Source organism: Caretta caretta, chromosome 9 (assembly GCF_965140235.1).
Source record: "Caretta caretta isolate rCarCar2 chromosome 9, rCarCar1.hap1, whole genome shotgun sequence".
Lineage (NCBI taxonomy): Eukaryota > Metazoa > Chordata > Testudines > Cheloniidae > Caretta > Caretta caretta.
In genome coordinates, this window is record NC_134214.1 from 81823291 (window position 1) to 81850190 (window position 26900).

At 37.1% G+C, this 26900-nt stretch overlaps 1 protein-coding gene across 2 annotated transcripts in view; it reads left to right on the forward strand.

Annotated features, from left to right (window-relative positions):
* CHIC1 (cysteine rich hydrophobic domain 1) overlaps nucleotides 1–24292 on the forward strand; it is a 30259-nt gene extending 5967 nt beyond the window's left edge. Inside the window, exons 2-7 of one of the 2 annotated variants that reach the window (XR_007358484.2) lie at nucleotides 3639–3693; nucleotides 15014–15169; nucleotides 18508–18564; nucleotides 18838–18897; nucleotides 20059–20190; nucleotides 20390–24292. Coding sequence is in view for 1 of the 2 variants with exons in the window: in XM_048864419.2 (XP_048720376.1) it covers nucleotides 3639–3693; nucleotides 15014–15169; nucleotides 18508–18564; nucleotides 18838–18897; nucleotides 20390–20440 (379 nt within the window). In the remaining variant the exon portion in view is untranslated. The remainder of the gene's footprint in view (nucleotides 1–3638; nucleotides 3694–15013; nucleotides 15170–18507; nucleotides 18565–18837; nucleotides 18898–20058; nucleotides 20191–20389) is intronic. The other variant, XM_048864419.2, reaches the window with a different exon arrangement.
* The last annotated feature ends 2608 nt before the right edge of the window (nucleotides 24293–26900 follow it).

The following is a 26900-nucleotide window of genomic DNA, read 5'->3' on the forward strand; positions in this document are numbered from 1 at the left end:
CTAGAACCCTGCAAGCAACTGCTGTCTAAACTTACTTGTATTTAGCATAGTTTTCTTCCCAAAGTAGACAAGGTCTCAGACATCTCATCTGTAAAAATGACTAAGAGAATCTGGTTGTAAACAGTTGAGCTTTCTTTGGTGTGTTATACATTAAAATTTTTATTTCAAATTGGGGGGAATGTTTTTGGGACTGATACAGTAGTGATGATTGAAGGTGTGCTACAATTATGCCTTCAAAGTCCACTCAGTAAAATATATGGTACTCTTTTAGAAAAGCACTTGTCATTCTTACCAAATGTAATTGAAAAGTACTAATCTATTTTTCCCCATTGGTGGGGTTGTTTGTGCTGAAGGAATTTTAAAGGGGCATAAATCAGTGATTATCTCCAGAATTATATCAAGTGCCTCAATTTTCAAAATGGGGTATCTAAATACAATTATATTGTCTTATTTTATTGCTCAGATTTTGTAAACTGATTAGATCCCATCATTGCTAATAGTTGGGAAATCTCATAGTAGATGCTCAAGAACAGACTTTTTTTAGTTGCCAATGGTTATGCAATATATTTGTACACCTAATTTTTTTCCTTAAGATTAAATAAAGACTATCTTACTACTCTTGTAGTTTTTGTAGTATTAAATAAGAAGACACACTGAAAATGGATTCTGGCATGTCAAATTACATTTGCCGAAAGTGGAAACATGATAAAGTTTAGTAACCTTTGTGTTTGCCTAAATGCTTAAAGGTAATCCAAAACAAACATGAGTTTAATTTAAGAATTAGCGTTTACAGTGAAGATTAATTGAAATTAACTCTTTATAAATATTAATGAGAAATTTCTGCTTTTGACTTGTAGTACTTCTGCTTTCTGTTACTAGATTTATAATGTTTCTTTAGCACCATGATTCTGAAATTTGTCTTTTACAAACTGTAGTCTTGGGTTTCTATTGCTGTGCGTAAGAACTATTAATACACTTAATGAGAAGTGGTACGCTAATGTTTATACTAAATAAGAAATAAAAAAGCGCAGATACTTGAGGAAGAAAGACAAAAAGGACAAAAACACTTCTGTAAAAGTTGGACCATTGAGCAGACTTATGGAGTAACCACACGACACTTCAGCTGCTTAACCAGCTGACTTCTAGAATTTAAGTTTGCATTTGAATGTCTTATTGACACCCCTTAAATGAAACTAAATGACCACCTAGTTTTATTTAAGCATAGCATCAGGTGTGCATTTGAGGTGCAACCTCAGGTATACTTTTATGTATATCTGATTTTTTTAATTGCATATTTTATGCAGGTACTGCTTTTAATAGACTACTAGCACCATGTCTCTGACTATTAAATTAGCTATTGGAATGCTTTATAAGACTTCACTAGTACTGTTCACAAACATTGTAATGAGCTTAGTTATAGAGTTTTTCTGAGACTGCACCAGTTTTCTTTGTTATGCTTCACTTTTTTTTAGAGTTAATTATGCACTAATCTACATTGCTGATTTCATGAGTTGAATCAGTGATACTAAGACCTGAGTGGTTCAGGAGCCAAATTAGTGATCAACATTACCCAAGAGTAATATGAATTATAAATAATTCTCACAGCCTAACTTAATTGGTTAATAACATAGTAAAAGCATCCTGACTGGTTGTTAACTTAAATTGGTTAATAATTAAATCACACAGTGTTTTAAGAATGACAGGTTTCAGAGTAACAGCCGTGTTAGTCTGTATTCGCAAAAAGAAAAGGAGTACTTGTGGCACCTTAGAGACTAACCAATTTATTTGAGCATGAGCTTTCGTGAGCTACAGCTCACTTCATCGGATGCATGCCGTGGAAACTGCAGCAGACTTTATTTATACACAGAGAATATGAAAAAATACCTCCTCCCACCCCACTGTCCTGCTGGTAATAGCTTATCTGATGATCACTTTAGATAAAGTGATGATCACTTTAGATAAGCTATTACCAGCAGGACAGTGGGGTGGGAGGAGGTATTTTTTCATATTCTCTGTGTATAAATAAAGTCTGCTGCAGTTTCCACGGCATGCATCCGATGAAGTGAGCTGTAGCTCACGAAAGCTCATGCTCAAATAAATTGGTTAGTCTCTAAGGTGCCACAAGTACTCCTTTTCTTTTTACAGTGTTTTAATTATGTACTGCAAAGGGTCACAAGAGACACACTAAAGAGCCACTTGCAGCTCACAGGCCTCACTCTGAGTATCACTGTGTTAAATTGTCAGGTTTGAGTGTCTGTGGTATTATGGTATGCAGAATGGTAATGGACATGTGTGGTGGTCAGCAATATTGGCATTTGCATAGATGAGTGACGTAACTTTGAGGGGAGAGAACTTGTGATTTATCTTAATCTTTGTTTTTGGAGGCTTGTTATGCATATTCTCCCACTCCCCCCAAAAAACTTAAAGATTGCTACAAGAAATATAACTACAAAATGCATCAAAGGAATATTATGATTAAAAGGAAAGGGTTGGAAGTAACCAGATAAGATAATTTAGCAGGGTTTGTAGTGAAGCACTAAACTCAGTGCACAGTAAACAGCTTTGTTTCTTCAAGTATAAAAGTTTGTAGCTCAGTGAGGCCATGGGCTACCTGTATATTTCAGTGCCCTGTAGAACTGTGAAGGATAGAGCTTCACAGGAGAAGAACCCAGCAATCATAACAAAGCCACAGGGTGCTTGCTGAGTGGCAGGATTAGCCTCTGAACCTATTTAACTTCTTAGCTTTATACTTGTAAAAAGAAAGCAGCTTACACCTCACCAAGTGACATGTTTAAGCAAGAACCTGGCACTCTACAAGCCAATTTACTTACTAAACTGATTAAAATTTTCAGTTTGTGTAGGATCAGGAGCTACTCCTATCTCCAATTCCCTTGCAGAGCTACTAAGCTCTGCAAGATACCTGGCTCCCTTTAGGTTTCACTGCCTATTGTTGAGCAGTGTTTAAACTTTACATGAATACTTTGCTGATAGATATCCAGCCACTCTTTGTTGATGAATGTAAAATTTATTTTGCTTAAAATTCATATTTCTTAAAATCTGTGATATGCATGAGTATTCATAGGTATTGCATGTGTGAATTTACTTCAACTTAATATAACTATTCTTAAATATTAGGCTACTGGTTTTGTATAGGGAAGACAAACTAGTTTTTATTATTTATTTATTGCTAGATATATCTGCTATATGTGAATTAGTGACATGAACAGGCACAAACTAATAACTTGTATAAAATGATTAATTGGACCTCTTCAAATTGGAATTGGAGTCTAACATAAATAGTATTTTTTTAAGAATCTCAGATTTAAATTTGGATTACTGCTATTTTCTGAGAATTCTTTGTCTGGCTATCTGTTTAAAAATTACTTGCTTCAAGAAGGCGACAAGCTACATTTCTAGTCACAATTTTTTTTCTGTAAAAGCATTTTAGTTGTAAAAACACTTTTTAAATTCATGAAATCTTGCATAATATGTTAATAGTACAAACAAAAATATGGGAAAACATTCTACTCTCATTCTTTTTTTCCTTAAACACCAAATCAAGTGTTGCATAACATATTTTTAAAAGGGAAACAAATAAGTTGGATGGAATATATTTTGTTGTCTCTTTTGTCTTCCAGGTTTGGCTTGAGCAACAAGTTTGACACAGAATTTCCCTCTGTCCTGACAGGAAAAGTAAGTCTGAGTTTGCATTGAAATTTTGAATTCAAAAGACAGTTCATCTAATAGTTTGTGCATTACAAATGTCTAGAAGCATTATTCTTGAATTCAAGTAGAATAAGTCTAAGCCAAATCCCTTCCAGGTCAGTACTGACAGGAGGTTGTTACTGTCTGCCACTCTGTCCTACATGAACCAATTTGGCAGTCGCTGCCCAGTTCCTAGTGCACATGTCCACATCATAAAAACTACTCACCACAGTTGCAGTCATTGCCAGTCTGAGCAAAGAAGGACCAAGGGGGTCTGACGTCACCTACAGTATCTACACTCCTCTATAGGCAGTCTCTTCAAAACATGACAATGGCACACCCTGGGTTTATGGATCCTGTGCTACCAGTTGTGTGGATTAAATAAAGGACTTCAGTGCCTTTCAGTCTGGTTTCTCTCTCAAGCACTGAATTCACTTTTAACGCTTTTTTGGGGTGGGGGTGGGAGGCGGAATTCCATTTCTCCATAGACAGTCTGGTCTCCAGTGTAAGCCTGTAAATGAAAAAAAGTTTGATCCTTTTGCTAAGTAGATCTATAGTTATTTGGTCATTTGTAGAGATGATCTTTTGCAGAAGAAAAAGTACAGTTGCCTCACCACGTTTTTGGAGGAAATTCTCCCACTTTTCATAGTATTCTGTATCTCGACTGACAGAGGTTCGCAGAAATCCCCTTTTTAAATTGATAGTCATCTATTAATGAAATGTTATGAGCAGATTCTTGGTTCTTGCTTTAAAACCTTTTCTTGTTCATACATTACCTCTGTTTCAGATTTGTTCTGACTTTATGACTTGTCTTTCATACCTTTAAATTCAGTTACATTACTCTAACTTTTCCCTTTGTTTCATCCCATACTGTACTATTCCCTTTCAGAATATGGGGACGGAAGGTTCAGCTCTTGTTACTCTCCCTAATGACAAAGCATGTAGCTAAGGTCTGCTACTGACTTTGCACTCACTATTGAGTCATATTAACATTGTACATAAATGCATTTGGATGGCATTGTCTGTCTGGTTCTGACAAATCCACCTATTTCTCCTCCTGGAACATGATGATTATGAAAATACTGAGTCTCTGTCCTACATATTATTTGACAGCAGTTGAATTAAATGGTGGAAAAGCCGGTTTCCATTTGGATTTTCAAGGTGTCAGAAGGCAACCTGGTAAATCTGGGCCTAATCCAGATTTCACTGAAGTAGGGAAAGGATCTTGTTGACTTCCTTGGGTTTTGAACCAGACCCCGTTTCACTAAAGGGGTTTTTGCCACGTTACATGTTGGTGTATTCTCCTGGGTCTTGAGTTAAACTTTCAGAATAATTCCTTGATGTAAGGCAACAAACGAAACTTGATTTGAAAAGAATGTGAAAATTCAACAGATGTTTCAAATAAGCATATTTTTCTATAAATGAAGCTACAAGTACGGAAAATTTCATGAATAATTGTTAAAGCATAATTCAATATTGAAATTAACAAATGCTAGTTTAAATAAAACTTTAATGGAAACATCAGCATCTCTCTCATTTTCCTCTTAATGGTGTTTGCAGCGTTAACTGGTTTTATGCGCATTCTCCAGGTTCAATAGCAAAAGTTTTCATTACAGGTCAACTGACTTTTCTCTTCTTTAGGTTCAGAGGGAAAAAATAGAAGTTGACTGGTTTCTTATATCCTCCTTTCATTCTTACTTGTTGAGGGCTTTCATATGATTTTGTAAATAATACATCATATCTGATCTAACTGGGTGCAGGATACAGTAGAACCTCAGAGTTACGAACACCTCAGGAATGGAGGTTGTTTGTAACTCTGTAAAAAACATTATGGTTGTTCTTTCAAAAGTTTACAACTGAACATTGACTGAATACAACTTTTAAATTTTACTATGCAGAAAAAAATGCTGCTTTTAACCATCTTAATTTAAATGAAACAAGCATAGAAAGCTTCCTTACCTTATCAAAACAAAATTAAACTTTTACCTTTATTTTTTTAGTAGTATTTAGTCATTTTTTTTACATTTAACACAGGACTGTCTTGTGTTTTGTTTTGTTTTTTTCCTGCTGCTACCTGATTGTGTACTTCTGGTTCAGGTGTGTGGTTGACTGGTCAGTTCAAAACTGGTGTTTGTAACTCTGAGGTTCTACTGTACATTTTTTGTTTTCAGAAATCAGAATCTGTATTTTTACCTTTTTCCCACACCAATTTGAGGAGCTGTTCTCAATTATAGAAATGTTGAAATAAACAAATAGTCTCCTGTGGGATAAAAAGTAGGGCTGTCAAGTGATTAAAAAAATTAATCGCAATTAATCATGCGAATAATTGCACTGTTGATAATAATACCATTTATTTAAATATTTTGGATGTTTTCTACATTTTCAAATATATTGATTTCAATTACAACACAGAATACAAAGTGTACGGTGTTCACTTTATATTTATATTTTATTACAAATATTTGCATTGTAAAAAACAAAAGAAATAGTATTTTTCATTCACCTAATACAAGTACTGTAGTGCAATCTCTTTATCATGAAAGTTGAACTTACAAATGTAGAATTATGTACAAAAAATAGCTGCATTCAAAAATAAAACAATGTAAAACTTCAGAACCTAGAAGGTCCATTCAGTCCTACTTTGTGTTCAGCCAATTGCTCAGACAAACAAGTTTGTTTACATTTGCAGAAGATAATGCTGCCCACTTCTTGTTTACAATGTCATCTGAAAGTGAGAACGGGCATTCATAAGGCACTGCTATAGCCAGCGTCGCAAGATATTTGTGCCAGATACAGTAAAGATTCATATGTCCCTTCATGCTTCAACCACTTTTCCAGAGGACATGCATCCATGCTGATGATGGGTTCTGCTAGATAATGATCCAAAGCAGTGTGGACCAACACATGTTCATTTTCATCATCTGAGTCAGAGGCCACCAGCAGAAGGTTGATTTTCCTTTTTGGTGGTTCGGGTTTTGTAGTTTCAGCATCAGAGTGTTGCGCTTTTAAGACTTCTGAAAGCATGCTCCATACTTGGTCTCCGTCAGATTTTGAAAGGCACTTCAAACTTGGATCGAGTGCTGTAGCTATCTTTAGAAATTTCACATTGGTATTTTGTCAAATCTACAGTGAAAGTGTTCTTAAAATGAACAACATATGCTGGGTCATCATTTGAGACTGCTATAACATGAAATATATGGCAGAATGCAGGTAAAACATAACAGGAGACATACAATTCTCCCCAAAGGAGTTCAGTCATAAATTTAATTAATGCATTATTTTTTTAACGAGCGTTGTCAGCATGGAAGCATGTCCTCTGGAATGGTGGCGGGAGCATGAAGAAGCTTCCAAATATTTAGCATATCTGGCATGTAAATACCCTACAATGCCAGCTACAAAAGTGCCATGCAAATGCCTGTTCTCACTTTCAGGTAACATTGTAAATAAGAAGCGGATAGCATTATCTCCCGTAAACGTAAACTAACTTATTTCTCTTTGTGATTGTCTGAACAAGAAGTAGGACTGAGTGGACTTGTAGGCTCTAAAGTTTTACATTGTTTTGTTTTTGAATGCAGTTATGTAACAAAAAAAAGTCTACATTTGTAAGTTGCACTTTCACGATAAAGAGATTGCACTATGGCACTTGTATGAGGTGAATTGAAAAATACGATTTCTTTTGTTTATCATTTTTACAGTGCAAATATTTGTAATAAAAATAAAGTGAGCACTCTACGCTTTGTATTCTGTGTTGTAATTGAAATCAATATATTTGAAAATCTAGAAAAACATCCAAAAATATTTAATAAATTTCAATTGGTATTCTAGTGTTTAACAGTACAGTTAATCACGATTAATTTTTTGAGTTAATCGTGTGAGTTTACTGCAATTAATCGATAGCCCGAATAAAAAGCAAATAATTTCTCTTGCTAACTGCCAGCTACTATCATCTTTGGTTTTGAAGAAGAATCTTGTGCTCAGGTGAATTACAAGAAGCAAACATGCACATGGCAGTTGGCCATTTGTTGATCTATTTTAAAAAAACGAAAACATGTCTGTTTAAATTCAGTATAAATGTATTTTCAGTGGCACCCAAAGTTCACAAGGGTGAATTTTGCAGTCAGTTGTTCCATTTATTTTAAAAATAAATGTAATGTAAAAAGCATCAGAATGATTGTGCTCTGGAAGTTATACATAGCATAGTCCCTTCTTTAGTCAACCATTCTATTGTTAAGATTTATAAGAATTCTTTGTTAAGAATAATGCACAATGCAATAAAACAAAGTAGTATTTTATTCAGAACACAGGCATAACAATGTAATAGATCTGTGAGTTCATAATATCCAGTCCAGCAGCTTGGATGCATTAGTTAAGCCATTGGATGTGGGCTGTGTTTTCTTTTATAATAAATATTACTGGAGGAAAACCCAAAGATAAATCTGTAAAGTAACAATAAAGGTCTAATTTTTAACAAGATGCTGTCTAGGAACTGTCTCCCAAAAAATATTAACTCTGGAATTATGATACTGGCTCAAGTTGTGACTCGGGGAAATTCGCTTAACCTGTGTAAGCCTCAGTTTCCTCCTCTGTAACACGAGGATAGTAATATTTAAACTTTGAAGTGCTTCTGAGATCTATGGACAAGTGCTGTTGAAGTGCTATGTATTCTTATTATTACAACACTAATCTGTTTCTTAACTGAAATATTCCCCCATTGTTTACAGGTACTGGTTATTATAGAGTTCTGGAGTGCTAAGATGTAGAGTAAATAAGAGAACATAAAATAGTAAACTGAAAAGCACACTGAAGCATTGCTCTCTTTTTTGGGGAAATGGGCACATGTGTAGTGGAAGTTATATGGACTCTGAAAACAGATATAAAGGGGGAAAGTTTCAGGTGGGTCAAAAATTGGGCCTACTAATCTAGTCAGCTTCTCATCTTTCAAGATAAACCGATACTAACCTTAACACATCTACCTAGGTAGAACTGGGTCTTCAAACTGTCGATGTTGCATGTTTTTGATTCTTTACAGTTTTTAAGCGTTGAACAAAAGGTAGGATCTAATATCTAAAATACAGATTGTATAACTTCATTATTTTAAATCTAGCTTGATGGGTTTTGGTGGCCAAATTCTAGATGTATATTTTTTTAGATATGTAGGGTCCATTTTAAATAGTTTGTTTAAAATGCTATTTAAACTAAGACTTCTCTGTAATCTTGTATGCAATATAACTTATAGTCCTACAGGTTTAGGAAAGAGGAGATTCCTTCATTATCACAAAGGCTAAACCAAACTGGAAAAGTACTATTCATGATATATGGCACAACAGCACACTGCTCCAGGTGACAAGAAAATGACAGAGCCAGTGAACCTTAAAGAAGAAAGTGGAGCTTCCTGCCCTGATCTTAAAACAATAAGGGGTCCTATACAAAGATTAGTGTGCAATGCAGGGAAGTGTAAGCCATAAAATGTACCCTTAGTATTGTGATCCAACATGACATGTGATGGATAGCGTTTGTGATCACGATGATTGAAGGAGGCAGATCAGACCTGCTGGGCTTTACTTGCTCTCTTCCTCTGTTTGCAGATTCTCTTGCATCCTGTTGTAAAATATTACGATCCCCCCTCTTTTATGTTTTTTTTTAAAGGCCTAAAAGGAACTAATCTTTCTCTACAATGTGGACTGCACAGCCAGAAGCAGCGTACTTATCTTTCTTTCTTTTCAAGATTCAGACAGAAACCCTCCAAGTGATTTTTTTTTCACCCAAAATTATTCAAATGCTGAGTTTAAGAATGCTGTGAATTATGTATTGACAATTAACTAAAATCTTTCCAATACAACACTTTTTTTTAAATTAATCTCTCAAAGCTTCAGAATCAAATGGAGAGAAGCTACAGATTCAATGTAGCAACAAAATGGGTATGGTCCACTTAGAATTTGTGTTCTGGAAGGCATTGTATTGGTAAATCGGCAGAATATTAAAAAAGTTACTGCACATTTGGTATCAAATTCTTTTGTAATCCAATAAAGATGTAGCATTTTACACATCAGGAAATTAATAATGGACTGTATTTTTGATGAAATACATAATAAACACCTACAGTACCTATATGTACAAATGAACATGGTATGAATGCTTATAAAATAGATGGGTTTAAACCTCAGTTTTTATCTGCTGGAAAGCATTTGTTCTTTAATTTGAGACAAAGGTTGCTGAGCTGTAAATTAATTGTAAACTGACATGAACAGAATTATATTATTTCTGTCTACCCCAAGGTGAATCACCTTGGTATAGAGTACCAAAACTTGAGTTTCTAATGGAGAAAAGTATCTCTGATTCACAGACCTATTTATCATTGCTTGATTTCCAAAACCGTGGTAAAAAGACTTCTATGTAACTCCATTGCCTTCAATAAGTTTTTGTGCCAGGTGATGTAACATTATGAGCAAAGCTATGCATGGTGCAAAAGAGAGACTAGAATCCAGTTCTTACTCTTTTAGCAAAGTTGGCTACGCAGTGCTAGCAGGAGCAAAAAGTAGTCATTTATTTTTGTCACTTAGAGTAAACATATATGACTCTGAAAACACAAATGCTTAACTCCTCTTGAATGAAAAGGTGCCATTTGTGTAGAGTCACACTTCTGAACAGAACCATAATTTAAGACACTAATTTCAGTTAATTTCCTTAAAAGTTAGCACTACAAACTCATTAATTCGCAACCCCAACATGCCTGGGGAATAAGCATCCAGCATCTGTAACTGCAAAGATTGTATGTTACTGGGCTGTGCAACAGTCTACCAAGGTTTGTTTGTTTTTAGTACAAAATTTGCATTAAGAGAACAGATGAAGTGTTGTTATGGAATTATAACCATTTTTCATAAGTCTCACAAAAGTTGAAGATGGGGAGAAAACCCATTAAATCTTCTACTCCACCCTCCTGCTATTGTAGGATTTTTTTCTTATAGTATATATTATTCTTTTTCCATTTTTTCCTTTTTAAAAAATCCCAAGTCCGGGGGATTCCTGGGGGATCCCACTTCCCTTGGTTGATTATTTTGTGTGCCATGTTCCTTAATTTTAAAATTAACATAAACCCATCCACAAATAGCTGTGATGATAAACAAATTTCCTTTATTCCAGTGAAAGATCTGGTGCAAAAAAGTGTTTTAAATTTTGATATTTCAGTTGTCAACTATCAATTGGAATTGTTCCATTTGTGCTCATGAAAATAATTAATTGAATAATTTGTTGTTTTTTAAATTGTGAAGTATACACTGTATTTGAACTAGCCCATTTGTCAGAGAATGCAAGCTTGTTTCCTTAGCCCCCCCCAAAAAATATGCTTCTAAAATCTTCACTTCATAGTTATTCATTCATGCTACCAAAAAGTACCATCCTGATTGATGTTTTTTTGTTAACTGGCAGCAAGCCTGGCTTATGTGCAAACCCAAATCACCACTGATTTCAATGATCGGTGATCCAAATGGTCAGGAAACAGCTGTTGTGCTTTTTTTTTTTGGCACCCACTCCTGCAGTCTTTTCTATGTTCTTAGCTCTTAGGATCCTGCTACCGCCTATCTTCAACATTTCCTGCCCCCTCCTCTGCAGATGTGAAAGAACAACGGTTGCAGTGAAACTGATGCATTTCTGGTGTACAAAAATTGCGGGATGGCATGTAGCAAGATTTGGTTGAGGTTGTGTAGGGGTTGCTCATGCTCTGTGTAAAGTCCAATTCTTGAGGTTTCTCTGTGGCCAGTAAACAAATCCCCTAATCCTTTCTCGCCAAGCAGGATGGATGGTATGGCTCCAGGAGATGGGATTTTTGCCTTAATGCTAAACAAAGATTTGTAACCTCATATAACAATCCATTTACTGTATACTTCTGAAAAGTTCTTGCTATGGTAGCAGTGATTTCTGTTAAAGTAAATTGACAATCAGTTATGTCTTTGATTGTAATTATTCTAGAATTTACTCAGCTGTTCCAGTGGTTGCCATTAAAAGAATATCTATAGAATTTAATCTCATCATCTTAAAACCTAGTAATAGGAAAATGTTTTGATAGTCAATACTATGGAAAAATAAAAGCTTCCTTTTTAAATATAAAAACAGATTAATCAGTTACTATGTCCAGTTTTGCAAAGTATCCTTTTTTGAAGTTGCATATATAAAACGTAAAAGTTCTAATCTTTAAATCATAACCAGATATATTTCAGAAGACTTTTTTCTTTATTCAGTTTCAAATTTAAGAGCACATGTGAGTACATGTGTGTTCAGCAGAGTTCCTGTTAAAATATGTTCATGTTATATTCTTCATGACTTTGCCCCCACAGATCCCATTATGAGATCACAGGTCCTGCCATTCAGCAGCTGGACTCATTTCAAAGCAGCCTTTGCAGGAGTATTTGTATGCCTCTGTCACAACCTTGTGAAATCAGGGGTGTAAGCTCCTCTACACACATGCAATTATACGTCATTACCTCCTTCCATTGACCTAAGTGGACAGAACCCTACCCTCTGCTTGCATTGGGAATGGAGTTAATTGAATATTTTAGTCCATAAAGTATTTATCTAGTAATAAGTTCATAGAGTTTGTGTGGACTCTGTTTAGATTTCCTTTGCAGGTCAAAAGAGAGGTGGTAGTTCAGGACTCCATGCCCTGACAGGGAGGAAGCCATGCAGCACTTAAGAGCACTCCTGCAAGAGGTCTCTCAGAACTGCTGCATGATGCCAGAAGGTTCTTCTGAGTCTTTGCCCAGGAAGTCCTCATATCTGTTGGAGAAGGATCTAGTCATTGGATTTTGGAATGCACTTCAAGGTCTGAACCTGGATGCAAAAAGATTTGCCTATGAGTAGAACAGCCAAGTGCTCTAAGAGTGAAGGCATTCCCCAAATGCACGTGTCAGCTTCTAAAAATTGCAGAAAGCATAGGGGCAAACAGATATCCAGTAATGCGCATTGGTCCTCATGGTCTGGTAGAGACTTTGCTGAAGATTGGTTCTAATTTTGAAAGATCTCCTTCACTGGAGTAGTTCAGAAATTTGCAAAATTTACTCATTGATGGTCTACATTGACATGTCAGACCCTGCAACTAGGTCCCTGGTTATCACCACTGTAGTCCACATCATGGCTGGCTTTGTAATTCTGCAATTAGATTAATAGTAAGATCACTGAGGCTGGGAAGCAACAGAAGCTCCTTTTTTATTTTTTAATTTGGTTTCTGGGTCCAGCACAGTTCTTCATCACATCACTCAAGGGTGCAGGAGATTTTTTTTAGTCACTGCAGAAACAGTCATCCATCTTGGTCCATCTTCTGCCCTTCCAGTGAAACAGCAGTTTTGCCAGAAGCTCTAGAAGCCATTTTAATTTTTAAGATGTTCACAGGCATTGCAGAATGTCAGGTCTCTCGCCAGGTCGCTGGGTCCTGGAGTTCTTGAATGGATATATGCTTTTCAGTTTTTCAGGCCAAATCCTGATCCCCAGTCCTTCTCATAGTAAACCACTACAGGATATATTAATATCTCTTGTGAAAATGGAGACTACAGAATTGGTGCTGGTGCCAAAGTCTCACTACATCTGTGAGCTGTATTAGTCCTGCTTTAAATTGAGAAGATTGCCAGAACTCATGCTCTGACATCTTTGATAAAACAAGCATAGAAAGCACCTCAGGTTCAATGGGGGAGATTATCTCAGTCAGTGAAATTGCAAGCTACAAAGTGGCTTGTGTCTGGCAATTGTGGTCGCCAATCTTTGTCAGCAGAGCCTGAAGTTGTTTCCATATTAGACATTTGGCTTCTAAGAGTCAACTTATTGGGGCATGATTAATTTTCTAAAGATCACTTGTTCTCTGCCCAATGCTGAAGTTGAGTGCATATGGGGAAATTTGGTCTTAGTGCCACTCAGGTTCTGACACTTAAGAACTTTCTGGAGTTCTTGGAAGGCACTAGTTTGCCTCCTGTAAGAAGAGTTGTGGACTTCTAACATGTGTTGTCAATGAGCAGATCTCAGGAACTTACATTAAACAGTAACTGTTTGAGGCTGAGAACTTCATGCTTTTATTCCTCTGATCAGAGCAAAGACGGTGGATATTCACACAGATAACACCTGTCAATACACAGTTTATTTGTGACACTTGCAGTAGTAGATCATTTCATTGGACGGGGGAATGTTTTATAAATCGGGGTGGGGCTTTCTGTACGTGAAAGGGGGTAAATTTACTTCACTGTATATCACTGTCTTAGTAAACTTTCAGTCATGAAGACCTTGGCCAAGGCTCTTTCCAGAGTGATTAGTAATTTTGGGGTGCCTTGGTTAGTGAGTGTGTCACTTAGATTTTAAAGAGCCCTAACTTTCAGAAAGCACTGAGCATCCACTCTCTGAAAATCAGGCCCCTTTAAAGTCTTTCAGGTTAAGCACCCACTGATTTGAGGCATCCAGAACCACCAGTCACTCTGGAAAATCTTGGCCAATGTTTGTAACTTTTACTTATCTCAGAACCAGCCACTCTTCATTGTATGACTTGTACACCGTAGCAAACAACAAAATTAGTTGAAATAGGAAGGAATACAGCTAATACTTCAAACCTTCACATCACTGTTCAGCATGCTGTTGATCCTAGGCATGTTTTATACTCCTATATAAAGCATAGCTATTATAACTCACCTGTTCCCTTCTTGGTTACGCCTCCTCAGCAGGATACCATAATTAGAGCTGTGGGATGGTACCAATCAGTAATTTGTTCCTGGAAAAAATATTTTCATTTCTATTGGCAAGCACAGCTTTTTGCTCCAAAGAGAGTGCAACTTCACATGCATGTTACAAGCTTGTGATGGGGAGAAATTAGACACCGTGATGAACACTTGTTTTGTATGTGAAATGGCACCTTTTTACATACAAAGTTACCTTTTGTTTCCATGAAAACCAAAATGTCTTTTTCATCCAATTTTTTGTCAATGTCACCAATTTTGTGTGCTGCTTGGCTCTCTTCCTAATCTAGCGTTACAGGGGATGGTTGTGTTATCAACACAGTTGACTTGACAGTTGCAAGAGAACATGGGAAGAAACTCTTCTAACTTACTGCAATTATCATTTTTACATAAAAAAAATTTCAAAAACACCGGGTAAATGGACTTGATTTAGGAAGGTGAACTTTCACACTAGCTGTACTAGCAATGTTTTTGGAGGATTTCTGCAGCTTTATTTCACACCTAATAACTGTACCTCTGTCACTTATATTGTAATCCATGGAACCATTGAATAAGAAAGCATATCTGCAATGGCTTCCAGTTAAAGTTTGCCATTTCTGTTGTAGGTTGCTCCAGAAGAATTTAAGACTAGTATCAGCCGTGTGAATGCGTGTTTAAGGAAGAATCTCCCTGTCAATGTAAAATGGCTGCTTTGTGGCTGTCTGTGCTGCTGCTGCACCCTGGGTTGCAGCCTGTGGCCTGTTATCTGTCTTAATAAAAGAGTAAGTGCACATTTCAAAGTTGCATTGTGACCAAAAATTGACAACTGTTGCTAATGTTTAATAACCTTTAAGTAACGATGCCTTTATTTATTCTGAAACTTCTTTCTGTATCCCCATTTGCCATTGTAAGTCTCCCTTTCACTGGTGAGATATGTTTGCTAGCTATTAATCTTTAATAGTAACAGAATATTGTGTGTGTGTGTGTGTATGTATATATGCATGTGGGAATAGAATATATATACACACTAAGTAAACAATGTTGAATTTTGTTAATAACAATGAGTTGTGCCGGAGTAGCAGTTAATGAGCCAAAGAACATCCTAAATAGACTGAAATCTCTTTGTAAGCCTGTGTACATTGTACAATTTATTAAAGGAAGAAACAGTATATTCCTTCATCCATCAGGTTTCAGAGTAGCAGCCGTGTTAGTCTGTATCCACAAAAAGAAAAGGAGTATTTTTGGCACCTTAGAGACTAACAAATTTATTTGAGCATAAGCTTTCGCATATATCCGATGAAGTGAGCTGTAGCTCACGAAAGCTTATGCTCAGATAAATTTGTTAGTCTCTAAGGTGCCACAAGTACTCCTTTTCTTCATCCATCAGTTACTTTTCTAGTTTCATATCAGGATTTATCATTGTGAATGGAAGCTAATGTTATAGATGGTCAAAAGATTGGGTCATTTCTCCCATTATCTAGTTTTGTTTCTTTTCTAGTGAGCTAATTGTGAAAAGGAAAGTGCACTAAACTCTACCCAAAAAAAGCCTACAGGTTGCACCACATGCAGAGAGAAGTGGTTTGGCAGCTCCTTCAATTTGTTCATGAAAGTAACAATAATAGAACTGCTTGGAGTGAAGCAGAATGCAGGCAGGCATTTTCCCATGCCCCTCTTCCAGATCATACTCGTTCTTCCCTGCAGCATCCCTTATATTATGATATTTGGGCCTTCCTTAAGTAGAGAGAATCAAAATATGTGGTTTTTGTAATAGAGGACAAACCTTTGCTGGGGTGTACAAGGAGACTATATTTAATATTTGACTTCATAAGGGTTCAGCCCTGATTTCAGGATTGAAAAGCATAGTGCTTTAACCCACTGGGCTGCTGTCATACAGTTGGCTTCTCCTTGAGTGCCCTTCCATGCAGGATGCAGCACGACAGCTGCATCTGCCTCAGTTTCCCTCCTTCACTGGTCCCCAGAAAGGATCTCCAAGCACTCTTACCTAGGCTTGGTCTACACTGAAAATGTATACTATGTCAGTCAGGGGCATGAAAAAAACTGTACACCTTTGCAACATAGCTATGCCAACAAAAAAACCCAGTGTAGGCACAGCTATGCTTACGTAATAGTGTTTCTGTCAGCATAGCTAACATGGCATTCCTACACCAGCAGAATAGCTCCTTCTGTCAGCATACGTACTATGCTGGGGGGCTATGCCAGCTAGGGTGACCAGACAGCAAGTGTGAAAAATCGGGGTGGGGGGTAATAAGAGCCTATATAAGAAAAAGCCCCAAATAACTGGATTGTCCCTATAAAATCAGGACATCTGGTCACCCTAATGCCAGCATATGCTCTGTAGTGTAGACATAGCCCTTGTCTAATCCTATACAGTGTTCATCAGTGTATCTGAGTGCTTCCCAAGTATTTAAAATAGAAATAACACTTGTACCACTTTTACAGAGCGATCTGGATGGGGGATAGGGGGAGCTTCCTCCTGGAAAGCAGTAACTCTTAAAAGGATTTAGGTATGATGACAAACATTCAAATAAACACAAGCTTCCAGTCCAGTGCTGGAGCCAAAAGGGTTAATGTAATCCTCAAAGGTATAAACAGGTATATAGAGAGTAGGAGTAGGGAGACAATATCGCACTGATCAGACCATAACTGGAATATTGTTTCCATTCAGGTGTAAACACTATTAAAAAAAAATGTTGAAAAAGAGGAGAGGATTCAGAGAAGAGCTGTAAACATGATTTGAGGACAGGAAAACATGCCTTACAGTGAAGGATTATAGATTAATCTAATTAGTTTATTGAAGACAGGGTTAAGTGTCCTGATCACTGTCTACAAATACTCACATGATAAGATGTCTGATAGTGAAAGGTTCTCTAATTTGACAAAGGCATAACAAGATCCAGGGGCTGAAATTTGAAACTAGACCAACTGAAACTGGAAATAAAGGGCAAATTTAAAAATTGAGAGTAGTTTAACAAGTAGAAAAACTTATCAAGGGAAATGGTGGATTCTCCCCCACTTGAAATCTTTAAATCAAGATTGGATGTCTTTCTAAAAGAGATGCTCTAGCCCAACCACAGTTATTGGGTTTGACATAGGAATTACTGGGTGAAATTCTATGGTTTGTGTTATGCAGGGGTCAGACTAGATCGCAACCTTTGTGGCCTTGAAATCTATGGATCGCTGTCTTCCCCCCCCCCCCCCCTTCCCTCACCTTATTGGTGAAATAGTTTGATTAGTTTAAGAAATGAATTTTCCATTTTGCCCTCCAAGTGGCTATTTTGAAGGTCACTTATTTTTTAGTTCCATATTGTAGATCCAGCTCCTATGTATATTCTGTTTCCTGTATTTGTGACTCTCACAGTGTGTTAAGAGTTCCCTTGCTCTTGTGGAACATAACCATTATGGCATGTCTGAACTGGTTGCAAGACAGGTGATCTGTTAGGTACATGTGGCCAGTCCCTTAGAGGATTTTGAATTTCAGGACATAGACCTTGAATTGAACTTGATATTCTCGGAAGCCAGTGCAGAGAGCAGAGCACCAGGATGATACATTCAGAGTCCTGTGTCGCTAAGCATACAGGTGCTGACCTTTGTACCAGCTGGAGCTTTTTTTCAGCCTGTGTAGCTTCATTCCTAGATCTGAGTTGCAATACTGGAGCCCAGAGGTCACAACTGTAGGGATTACTGTGACCAGGTCAGATGGTTCTAATCTTTTGACCAGTAACAGATTGAAGATGGAGTTTTGCTGACTTAGCTACTTGGGTACCCAAAAATGCTGAGTCCAAGATGACTCCAAAATTGTGCAGCTGAGAAAGGTACTGGGAATGATGGAGCTTCTGAGTCTAGAGAGAAATCATAGTCTATAGGTCTGATAAGACACCCCTACTCTTCTACCCCTTTAATCTATACTTGAGACAAGTGGATTTGGGAAGGCAAGATTTCTCCAAGGTGAAATTCTTTCTTTGCTCAGTTATCCTTTCCTAAAACATACGGTACCACTTTACATGTGATTCTTGAGAGCTGCAAATATAAACTTTAAGACCTTTGAGAATGAGGTTGACCGTTGAGCCATTTCTTATATAATGTTGACTTTCTTCCCTAGACTAGAAGATCAATTCAGAAGTTGCTAGAATGGGAAAATAACAGACTATATCATAAGGTAAGAAATATTAAGGACTAGAATCTATACACTTATTTTCCCACTTTGATTTAGAATTAATAAAATATTGCACAATTGCAATACAGGAATGCTATTAGCTTGTTTAGGACTGGAGCTAAAATACTAAATTCATCTCACACCTTAAACTGTATGAAATGTAAAAAGACATGCTTGAGATCTTAAACAGTTAGATATTGCTGAAGCTTATATTATGTTGTTGATGAGAAATAATGCAATAGTATACCTTTAATCCCACAATAATTATTTTCTTAGCTTGGTTTGCACTGGAAGCTGAGTAAAAGGAAATGTGAAACTAGCAATATGATGGAATATGTGAGTATTCTTTTCCTGTTACATTTTTAGTATCTATTGCTACAGTGTGATTTAATAGTTCAAATGTCATTAACTACCAGACTCTTTACCTTTCAGTCTCCTCATGACTAATTCATTTTCAGCAGACGCGCACACAACCTCTTGAAATTCACCATTTGTATGCCTTACTACAGAAACTCTTGGCTAGTAGAATGAAACAATCCTATTTTGATACACAAAGATGGCAACATAACAGAGCAGCTGCTGCATGTAGTAAAACTTAGACATTGTCATCTGAAAACAGGGTTTCTCCTTCATAACGTTGCCTGCTCAGAGCCCTACTGTAAGAGATTTGTGTTGAATAATAGTTGACAGTTAGCGTCCCCAGGAGCCCTATCTGTTATAATGAGGTTACAGATCCCGCACCCCTTCTTAGTTCTCACCCACATCCTCAGTTTCTCTCCACCTGTTGAATACTCACTGAACAAATCTCTCCCTTTCTCCTTTATTAAAGTATCTGTAAATAACTCACAAGTAACTAGTATAGCATAGACTTAGAAGTGTTTAATTTTTGTAGTTTTTTGGCTACTTCAGCAAATTTTTTGTTGGTTTGCGTTTGTCTAAAGCTTTGACCAAGATAGTGGATCCATCTAAGAAAGCAGAGTTCAAGATGTTCATCTTGTTTGACTATGTTTTCCTCTTCAGTTGGGCATAAAAATTACCTTTTATACTTCAGGGAAGGTCACTTAGGCAAAAACTTTGGTGCATACTATAAGTCTAGTCTTAGCAAGGAAATGAAACCATGAACAAAGCATAATTTACAGTACCATTGTAAATATGTAAAAGGTGTAGCTAGTAGAAAAGAGGTAGAAGGAGGATAGTAAGCAATGTGTGATAACTTGCAGCTGTAATGGAGTGGCCTAGCATGCAGTGGAGTGCATGAACAGCTCATGATTTAGATAGGGATTGGCTACAAAAATTTGTAGCCCAATCATAGTGTGCGATACGTAGTAAGTGTAAGTATGTGTATAAACTGATTAGTGATTATGTATTTTGGATGTGTGGTATACCCTGTAGCCACCCCTACACTCGAGCCTGATCAACTCAAGTATAGCTTGACTGTATGCCAATAAAGAAACCTCAGTGACGAGCCTGGAGTTGAACTGATTTCTTGGATTCCAGAAAACTGTATAAAGTGCTGTCCCACAACTGAAAGAGGTGTTCCGGATAAGCAGAGTGGAAAAAGTTGTGGAGGGAATCCCAGCACCTATAGGGTCCCTTCCAATGGGACCCAGGACAGAAGGACTCTTCTCGGTACCTGATTTTTAAGCTTTTAAACTTGAGAGTATTTTCCTTTAAAATATTGATGATACATGTCTGGGTGGCATGGGTTCTGCACATGTCAAGTCCAGTAACAAGCACTTGGCAATAAATGTTTATACGATTGCATTGACTTTATTCCAAAGAACTAATCAGTTTGGTTAATATGTTATGTTTTTTTCTTCTTCAACAGGTAATACTAATAGAATTCTTACCAAAATATCCCATATTTCGACCTGACTGAGGAGCAGTATTCAGTCTTTCATGTTACCTGCAATTTCCTACTCTTAGTGCCTTGTAGCTGATTTTGGAAAGAAGATGGTCTACTTTGCTGTGACTTTAAAATGTTGTTATTTGGTAGAATATCTTCCTTGCTATGTTATTTTTCTTTTGTTTAAGAAGAAAACAATTTGCACATTTTTTATGTTAAATGAGGCTTCTATGTTGCACTCTGAATTTTTAACATTAACAATAACAAATATAGTTGCCACTAAGGATCTAACAACAGTGCTGCTTAACTTGTTCTGAGCATGCTGCCTTATTAATTTCCATACTTACTGTTTCCACATGTACATCCTAACTCTGTATCATACTGTATTTCATTCTAAAATCACATTACTATAAATCCTCAATAGAAACATCCAAGTAAGCTTCCAGTAGTTAGCAATGATTTTACTTATAACTTGCTTGCATAGGACTTGCAATTAACAGCACTGGTTTTGTCCCGCATTTTGCAAAATCATCATTTACATTAGAGGGTTAATTATTTTACCTACTGTGGATTTGTAAATAGTGCCTCGTTGCATAATGTAAAATGTGGTATGTCAAGGTTTACAGAATGTAATATAGCTCTGATTATTGCCAACAGTTCTACATAGATTTATTAATGACATTTATTAGCATCCTGATTGTATGGACCCATTCATATGCCATTTTTATGGTAAAGCCATAATGAGTTTGTACATACTATCAGGTGTAGGGCTCAGATGCACTTTGTTAGTAAATGGATGAAAAATGCATAGCATTTCTGTGTTTCTTCAGAGATTTTTCAGGTGTCTTGGTTAATACCTGAAATAAGGAATCTTAAGTATTCTCACATTTTGGAAAAGTTGTATTTGTGGAGTAGACTGCAACTAATATATTATCAGACTATCCTAAAAGCCTATTTTTAAGACACAAATATATGGAAGTCAGGAAAAAACATGGGTTTTTTAAAAAAAAAAATTAAAAAAAGCGAAGAAGCAAATTTAAAGTAATTGGACTGAATTGTTATAACTAAAGCCAACTACTTGGGACAGGTAAATCAATACAGAAGAAACATTAAATTTAATATTTTTATTGCACAGTGGTACCTGATATTATTTTTTACATATTGAGCAGTTAACTAAAACTGCATCCTTTCCAGAATGAAAAAGGAGCAGCATACATATTTTCAAACAGAATAACAGAGAACCACAAAACAATCGTTTGATGCAAGCCATGATGAGCTGATATTTGCCACAAAGAGCTTTATTGTAACTTAGTGTCCAGGCATTGCTTTACAGTTATTTGGATTCTTTGTGATGCTATTTGGTGCCTAAGTTTTCCAGTTCCAGATTGATTTTAGAATCCTGTTTTAACATATTAATCCATACTGAAAAGGGATGGTACAAACCCTGGTTGGAATGGAAGAAAGCATTTCGTAAACCATTGCATTTAAAAAACTGCAGTTGACATGACATGACTTCCAGCAGACTGTCATAACAGTGGTGAGGGACAGAGAGCCAGTTACAGGCATGTAGTCTTGTTGAGTCAAATTCTTCATACTTTTTGTTGCTCAGCTGAGGAACAGGAAACTCCTGTACTTGTGATGTAATTTCCAACCACAGCTGCCAAGAGTGATGCTTCAAGCTGAGATATTTGAAGCTGAAATGGATTGTCAGCCTTAGACTGGTTTCAGTTCGTGTCAGATCAGTGTCAGCTAACTAAGTGAATTTTAAACCACTAGAATGTAAGTACTTTAAAAAAATCTACAATAATGTCTGACTATAAACTTAGCTGCAGCTTGCAGCTAAACTTTTTTATTACAGAACTACAAAAAGCATACATAGTGCCATATTATGCTGAAATGTGTTTAAGGGTGGGAAGCAGAGGGAATGCTTAAAGACTTGGAGAAAATAGAGTGCAAAATAGAATTGGAATAGCATGCTTAATTTTATATTCATTTCTGTTAAAACAGGATTCTGGGCAGTAAGTTTTGCTAATAAAAGAATAATTGTAAGCATTTTTAATACCTTAAAATCTTAAGTAATGGAAGCTTCTTACTATTATGCTAGAGGTTGTTAATAATTATTCCCTCTCATTTTTGTTAATTAACAGCCCAGAAACCACACCACTTTCTTTATTTTCTTCCCTCATTTGAGTGACTATATTTTCAGAATGTTCCTCTGCAGCTGAGGGGACAAGAAAGCCAATGAGAGTTTGATGTCATGAGTAGTAGTGAATATTGAATACTCTTCAGTCTCATAACTATTAGCAGTCCTTCCCCTTAGACCCAAGTCTGTGTCTGACCTTAACATATGCAGGTCAGAATTGTTCCATCTGATTTAGAACACATTTTTGTGAAACACTATGCCAGGCTGAGAGAAAATACCATCAGCTCTCCCCAGTTAGACCGTATGTTCAATGGGTTATTAATTTAGAAGACTTGCACTTGTATCTGTATGAAAATGATTCATTTAAGAACATAAATTCTATAGGGTTTTTTTTTTTTAAATGTCACATTACAAATTGTTTAGTCTTCACCCCCATTAAAATTTAGTTCAAAAATGGGTCCCTACATTTTGCCCAGCTATGAGGCAATACTAGCAAATGGTCTGGAGCATGAGAGCCAAGACAGCAGATTACAGCAAATTTCATCTGACTAAAGAGGTAATTTTGGATTGTGTTACAAATGCCAGCATACAAATGACATAGATCATTTTTCTCATTTAAAGATGAAAGCAGCCACTGGTGTTGCTTTAGACTGTGGACTGCGTTCTGCCGACAGGTTCTATTTTGACTGCCATTTGCTTTAATACATAAACATTCATCTGATAGTTTTCAGTCTTCTAAAATCTATATTACCTTAAACCCTATAAGTAAATATGAATTTGTAAAAACCTATCCGTGATGAGTAATTGTTAATCAGAGAGGGTCCATAGCAATACAACAAAGAGTAACGGGAACAAAGTTTAATGCAAATGGAAAGGAAAGTGCCTTGACTTGTTCAAATGAAAGAAAAAGTGCCGTGCAGAGGGGGAGAAAAGGGAACCAGTTTAAGTGAATATCTGTAAATGTAATTGGCCACAAAGTTCCTGAAAAGCAAGTCTGGAAACATTGTTTAGTTTAAGTTTTGTCAGAACACTGTGATAGTTGTTTTCTTTTCCAGACTTCTGCATTAGGAAATGTCACGGTATTATCGAATATTGGCAGGGAAGGAAAACTCTCATCTCCTGGCTTTAAAATGACTTTTTTGAGAGTAGTTTCATGCTGGCCTAAAGAAATGTAAATGTATATGAACATGTGTAGAAAGTTTAGATTTGATTATGTATGAGACTAGAAACAAAACACATTTTTGCTAAATTTAGTGTAGTCTTGATAAAGTTCATATGCTCATCTTGATAAATACAGAAATCTGTATGCAAAAACATGAATATGCGTGTATTAGTGTCTCCTGACATCAGTTTACTACATTTATCTATAAACATTAGCATTTGAGCAATAAAAATGTCAAACAGTTAATAGTCAATGTAAATAGTTCTGACCATTTTAGTAAACAATGTTGTGTGATATTCCTGTTCTACAATTTTTGTTTTTGGTGTTTTTGTTTTTGGTGTTTTTATGAAAGTGTAACATTATATGTAACTCATCAGAAATCTGTTTTTGTTTAAGTTGTATGAAAGGATTTTTAATTGAGTCCTTAACATTTTTATTCTGTTTACAAGTAAATAGCCACTTTTTTTAATAGGACCTCACACCTTGAAGTTTTTTGAATAAAATCCTAAATAAGCTTTGTCTCTATAATTTACTGCATTGACCTGTGCTATTAAAGAAGCTGGAAGTCAAACGTGGTTAATCTGACTCACTTTTCAAAATGTTTTTATTTTAATGAAATCCAGAGATTAAAACAAATAATGCAAAGTTCGTGTAGAAATGGAAAACACCCTTTTGTGCCTCTTCTGTTGTCACATATATGTCAATTTTTTGAGACAACAGGTTTTATTACAAAAAAAGACTATCTGACCCAACCAGATAGTCCTCTACATCAGTGCCTCCGCTACATTTGCCTGCTCACGTTACAAGGAGTCAGCAATCTATGAAGGCTCTACTGGTGTGAGGGTGGTTGATTCCAAGGCCGCCTCCTGGGCCATACTCCTACTTCTCCATAGAATCTGTCCAATTGGTTGATACTGACTTTTGTCAAGAACTGTTTTCCACTTGACATTGTGGAGATAGCGCTCTGGAAAATAGGAACCACAGTTTCGGAGCTAGCCCATGCCATCTTCAGATCCAAGGCATCCACAATGCCTGCGGGATTGGAGCTCAAGGGTGAGGACTTCTCAGAACTGAGAAAAGCAAGTTCTTTTCATTCTGCTGTAGTTCCAACTCAAGGGGAGCCTGAAGGGGGCACAAGAACATGTGCCTGTTAGACAAAAATACTTGAATAGAAGACTATACATTGTGACAGGGTCAGGTCAGATGGCTACATGAGAGTGTTTTTTGAAGCAGATATATTAGTCCCAGATTAAGCAGGTCCCCTTTTCCTGGGTAAGGGAACAGGGGCAGTTTTTTTTGAAACAGAAAAGAAGGAACTTGCTGGAACAAATTCAGGCAGGCAGGCTAATTAGGACACCTGGAGCCAATTCAGAAGCTGCTAGACTCAATTAGGGCAGGCTGGCTAATCCGGGCACCTGAGTTTAAAAAGGACCTCACTTCAGTTTGTGGTGTGCGTGTAAGGAGCTGGGAGCAAGAGGCATTAGGAGCTGAGAGTGAGAAGGTGTACTACTGGAGGATTGAGGAGTACAAGCATTATCAGACACCAGGAGGAAGACCCTATGGTGAGGATAAAGAAGGTGTTGGGAGGAGGCCTTGGGGATGTAGCCCAGGGAGTTGTAGTTGTCGCACAGCTGTTCCAGGAGGCAGTCTAGACAGCTGCAGACCACAGGGCCGTGGGCTGGAACCCAGTGTAGAGAGCTGCCCAGGTTCCCCCCAAGCCTCCCAAGTTCTGATCAGACACAAGAGGAGTTGACATGGACTGTGGGTTCCACCAGCGGGGAAGGTCTCTGGGCTGTTCCCCGACCCACATGGTGGATCAACAGAGACTGCAGGGATTGTTTTCCTTCCTTTTTCCCATGTTGGCCAGTGATGAGGTTAGCTGAGTGAACAGCAGGTTTGAGCCACTACCAAAAGTGGCCAAACTGAGGGCTGCTGTGAATCTCTGAGGCAAGCAAATCCACCAATAAGCACAGGACCCACCAAGGCAGAGGAGGAACTTTGTCACAATATGCAGCACAACACTGTAAAGCACCAGTTCCCATCCTATATTTGTTGATATACCAACGTTTCTTATGAGAGTGGGATTTTATACATAAGCCTTTTGGCATTTTATGTAGGGGGGAATGCCTGGGTCCCTGTAACTAGCATATGTAAATATATTGCTCAAAGATAGAGCACTGTTTTCTAGAGCTCTGCATTTTCTCAGTACATTAGGCAAATGAAAAAGCATTCCCACGTGTGCACTTCACTGACCAGTTTTATTTCATTGCTACAACCCAATACTCAAATCCCTCTAAAACAGTACACTTCTGGGTGCTGAGCCAAATCTCTATTAGCCAATTTTATTCTGACTTGCATTTTGTGTTTTTTAATAGCTAATGGGTCTAGTTACTTGTATTACATGTTGTACCCTCTTGTTTTACAAACTATATGTACAGAGCTACTGAAAATGCAGTTGCCTCTGGAGTGGACAGTAGCACCTAGAAGGACAATCGGTCACCACCATGTTGCACCTTTGGAGAAGAAGGGGGGGGGGGGGGGAAATTGGCATGAGTCTATATATGCTTCCATTTCCAGCCATGGGAGAAAGGTGATTTTGTGGTTAAAGTAGTAGATTGTGACTAAAGAGATCTGGGATTTTGTTTCCGCTCTGTTATAGACTTCCTCTATGAGTCTGGGTAAATCAATCTATCTGTGCTTCCATTCCCATCTGCAAAATGAGGATATTTCCTTACATTACAGGGATGTAGTGACGTTTACAGTGCAATTTAAATGTAATTGTAGCAAGGGTAAATTTACCTATACTAGCTTTAATCTACTGAATAAAGAAGACATGTCAGCACAGACTAGCCACCAAGTATAAGCGCACTCAGTATAAATATAAGCAGCTCAGGTTGCTAGCTCATCCCTGTGTTTGTGCCACTGCAACTTCACTGTTATTAGAACAGGAGTACTTGTGGCACCTTAGAGACTAACAAATTTATTTAAGCATAAGCTTTTGTGAGCTACGGCTCACTTCATCGGATGCATTCAGTGGAAAATACAGTGGGGAGATTTATATACATAGAGAACATGAAACAGTGGGTGTTACCATACACACTGTAAGGAAAGTGATCAGGTAAGGTGAGCTATTACCAGCAGGAGAACGGGTGGGGGGAAACCTTTTGTAGTGATAATCAAGGTGGGCC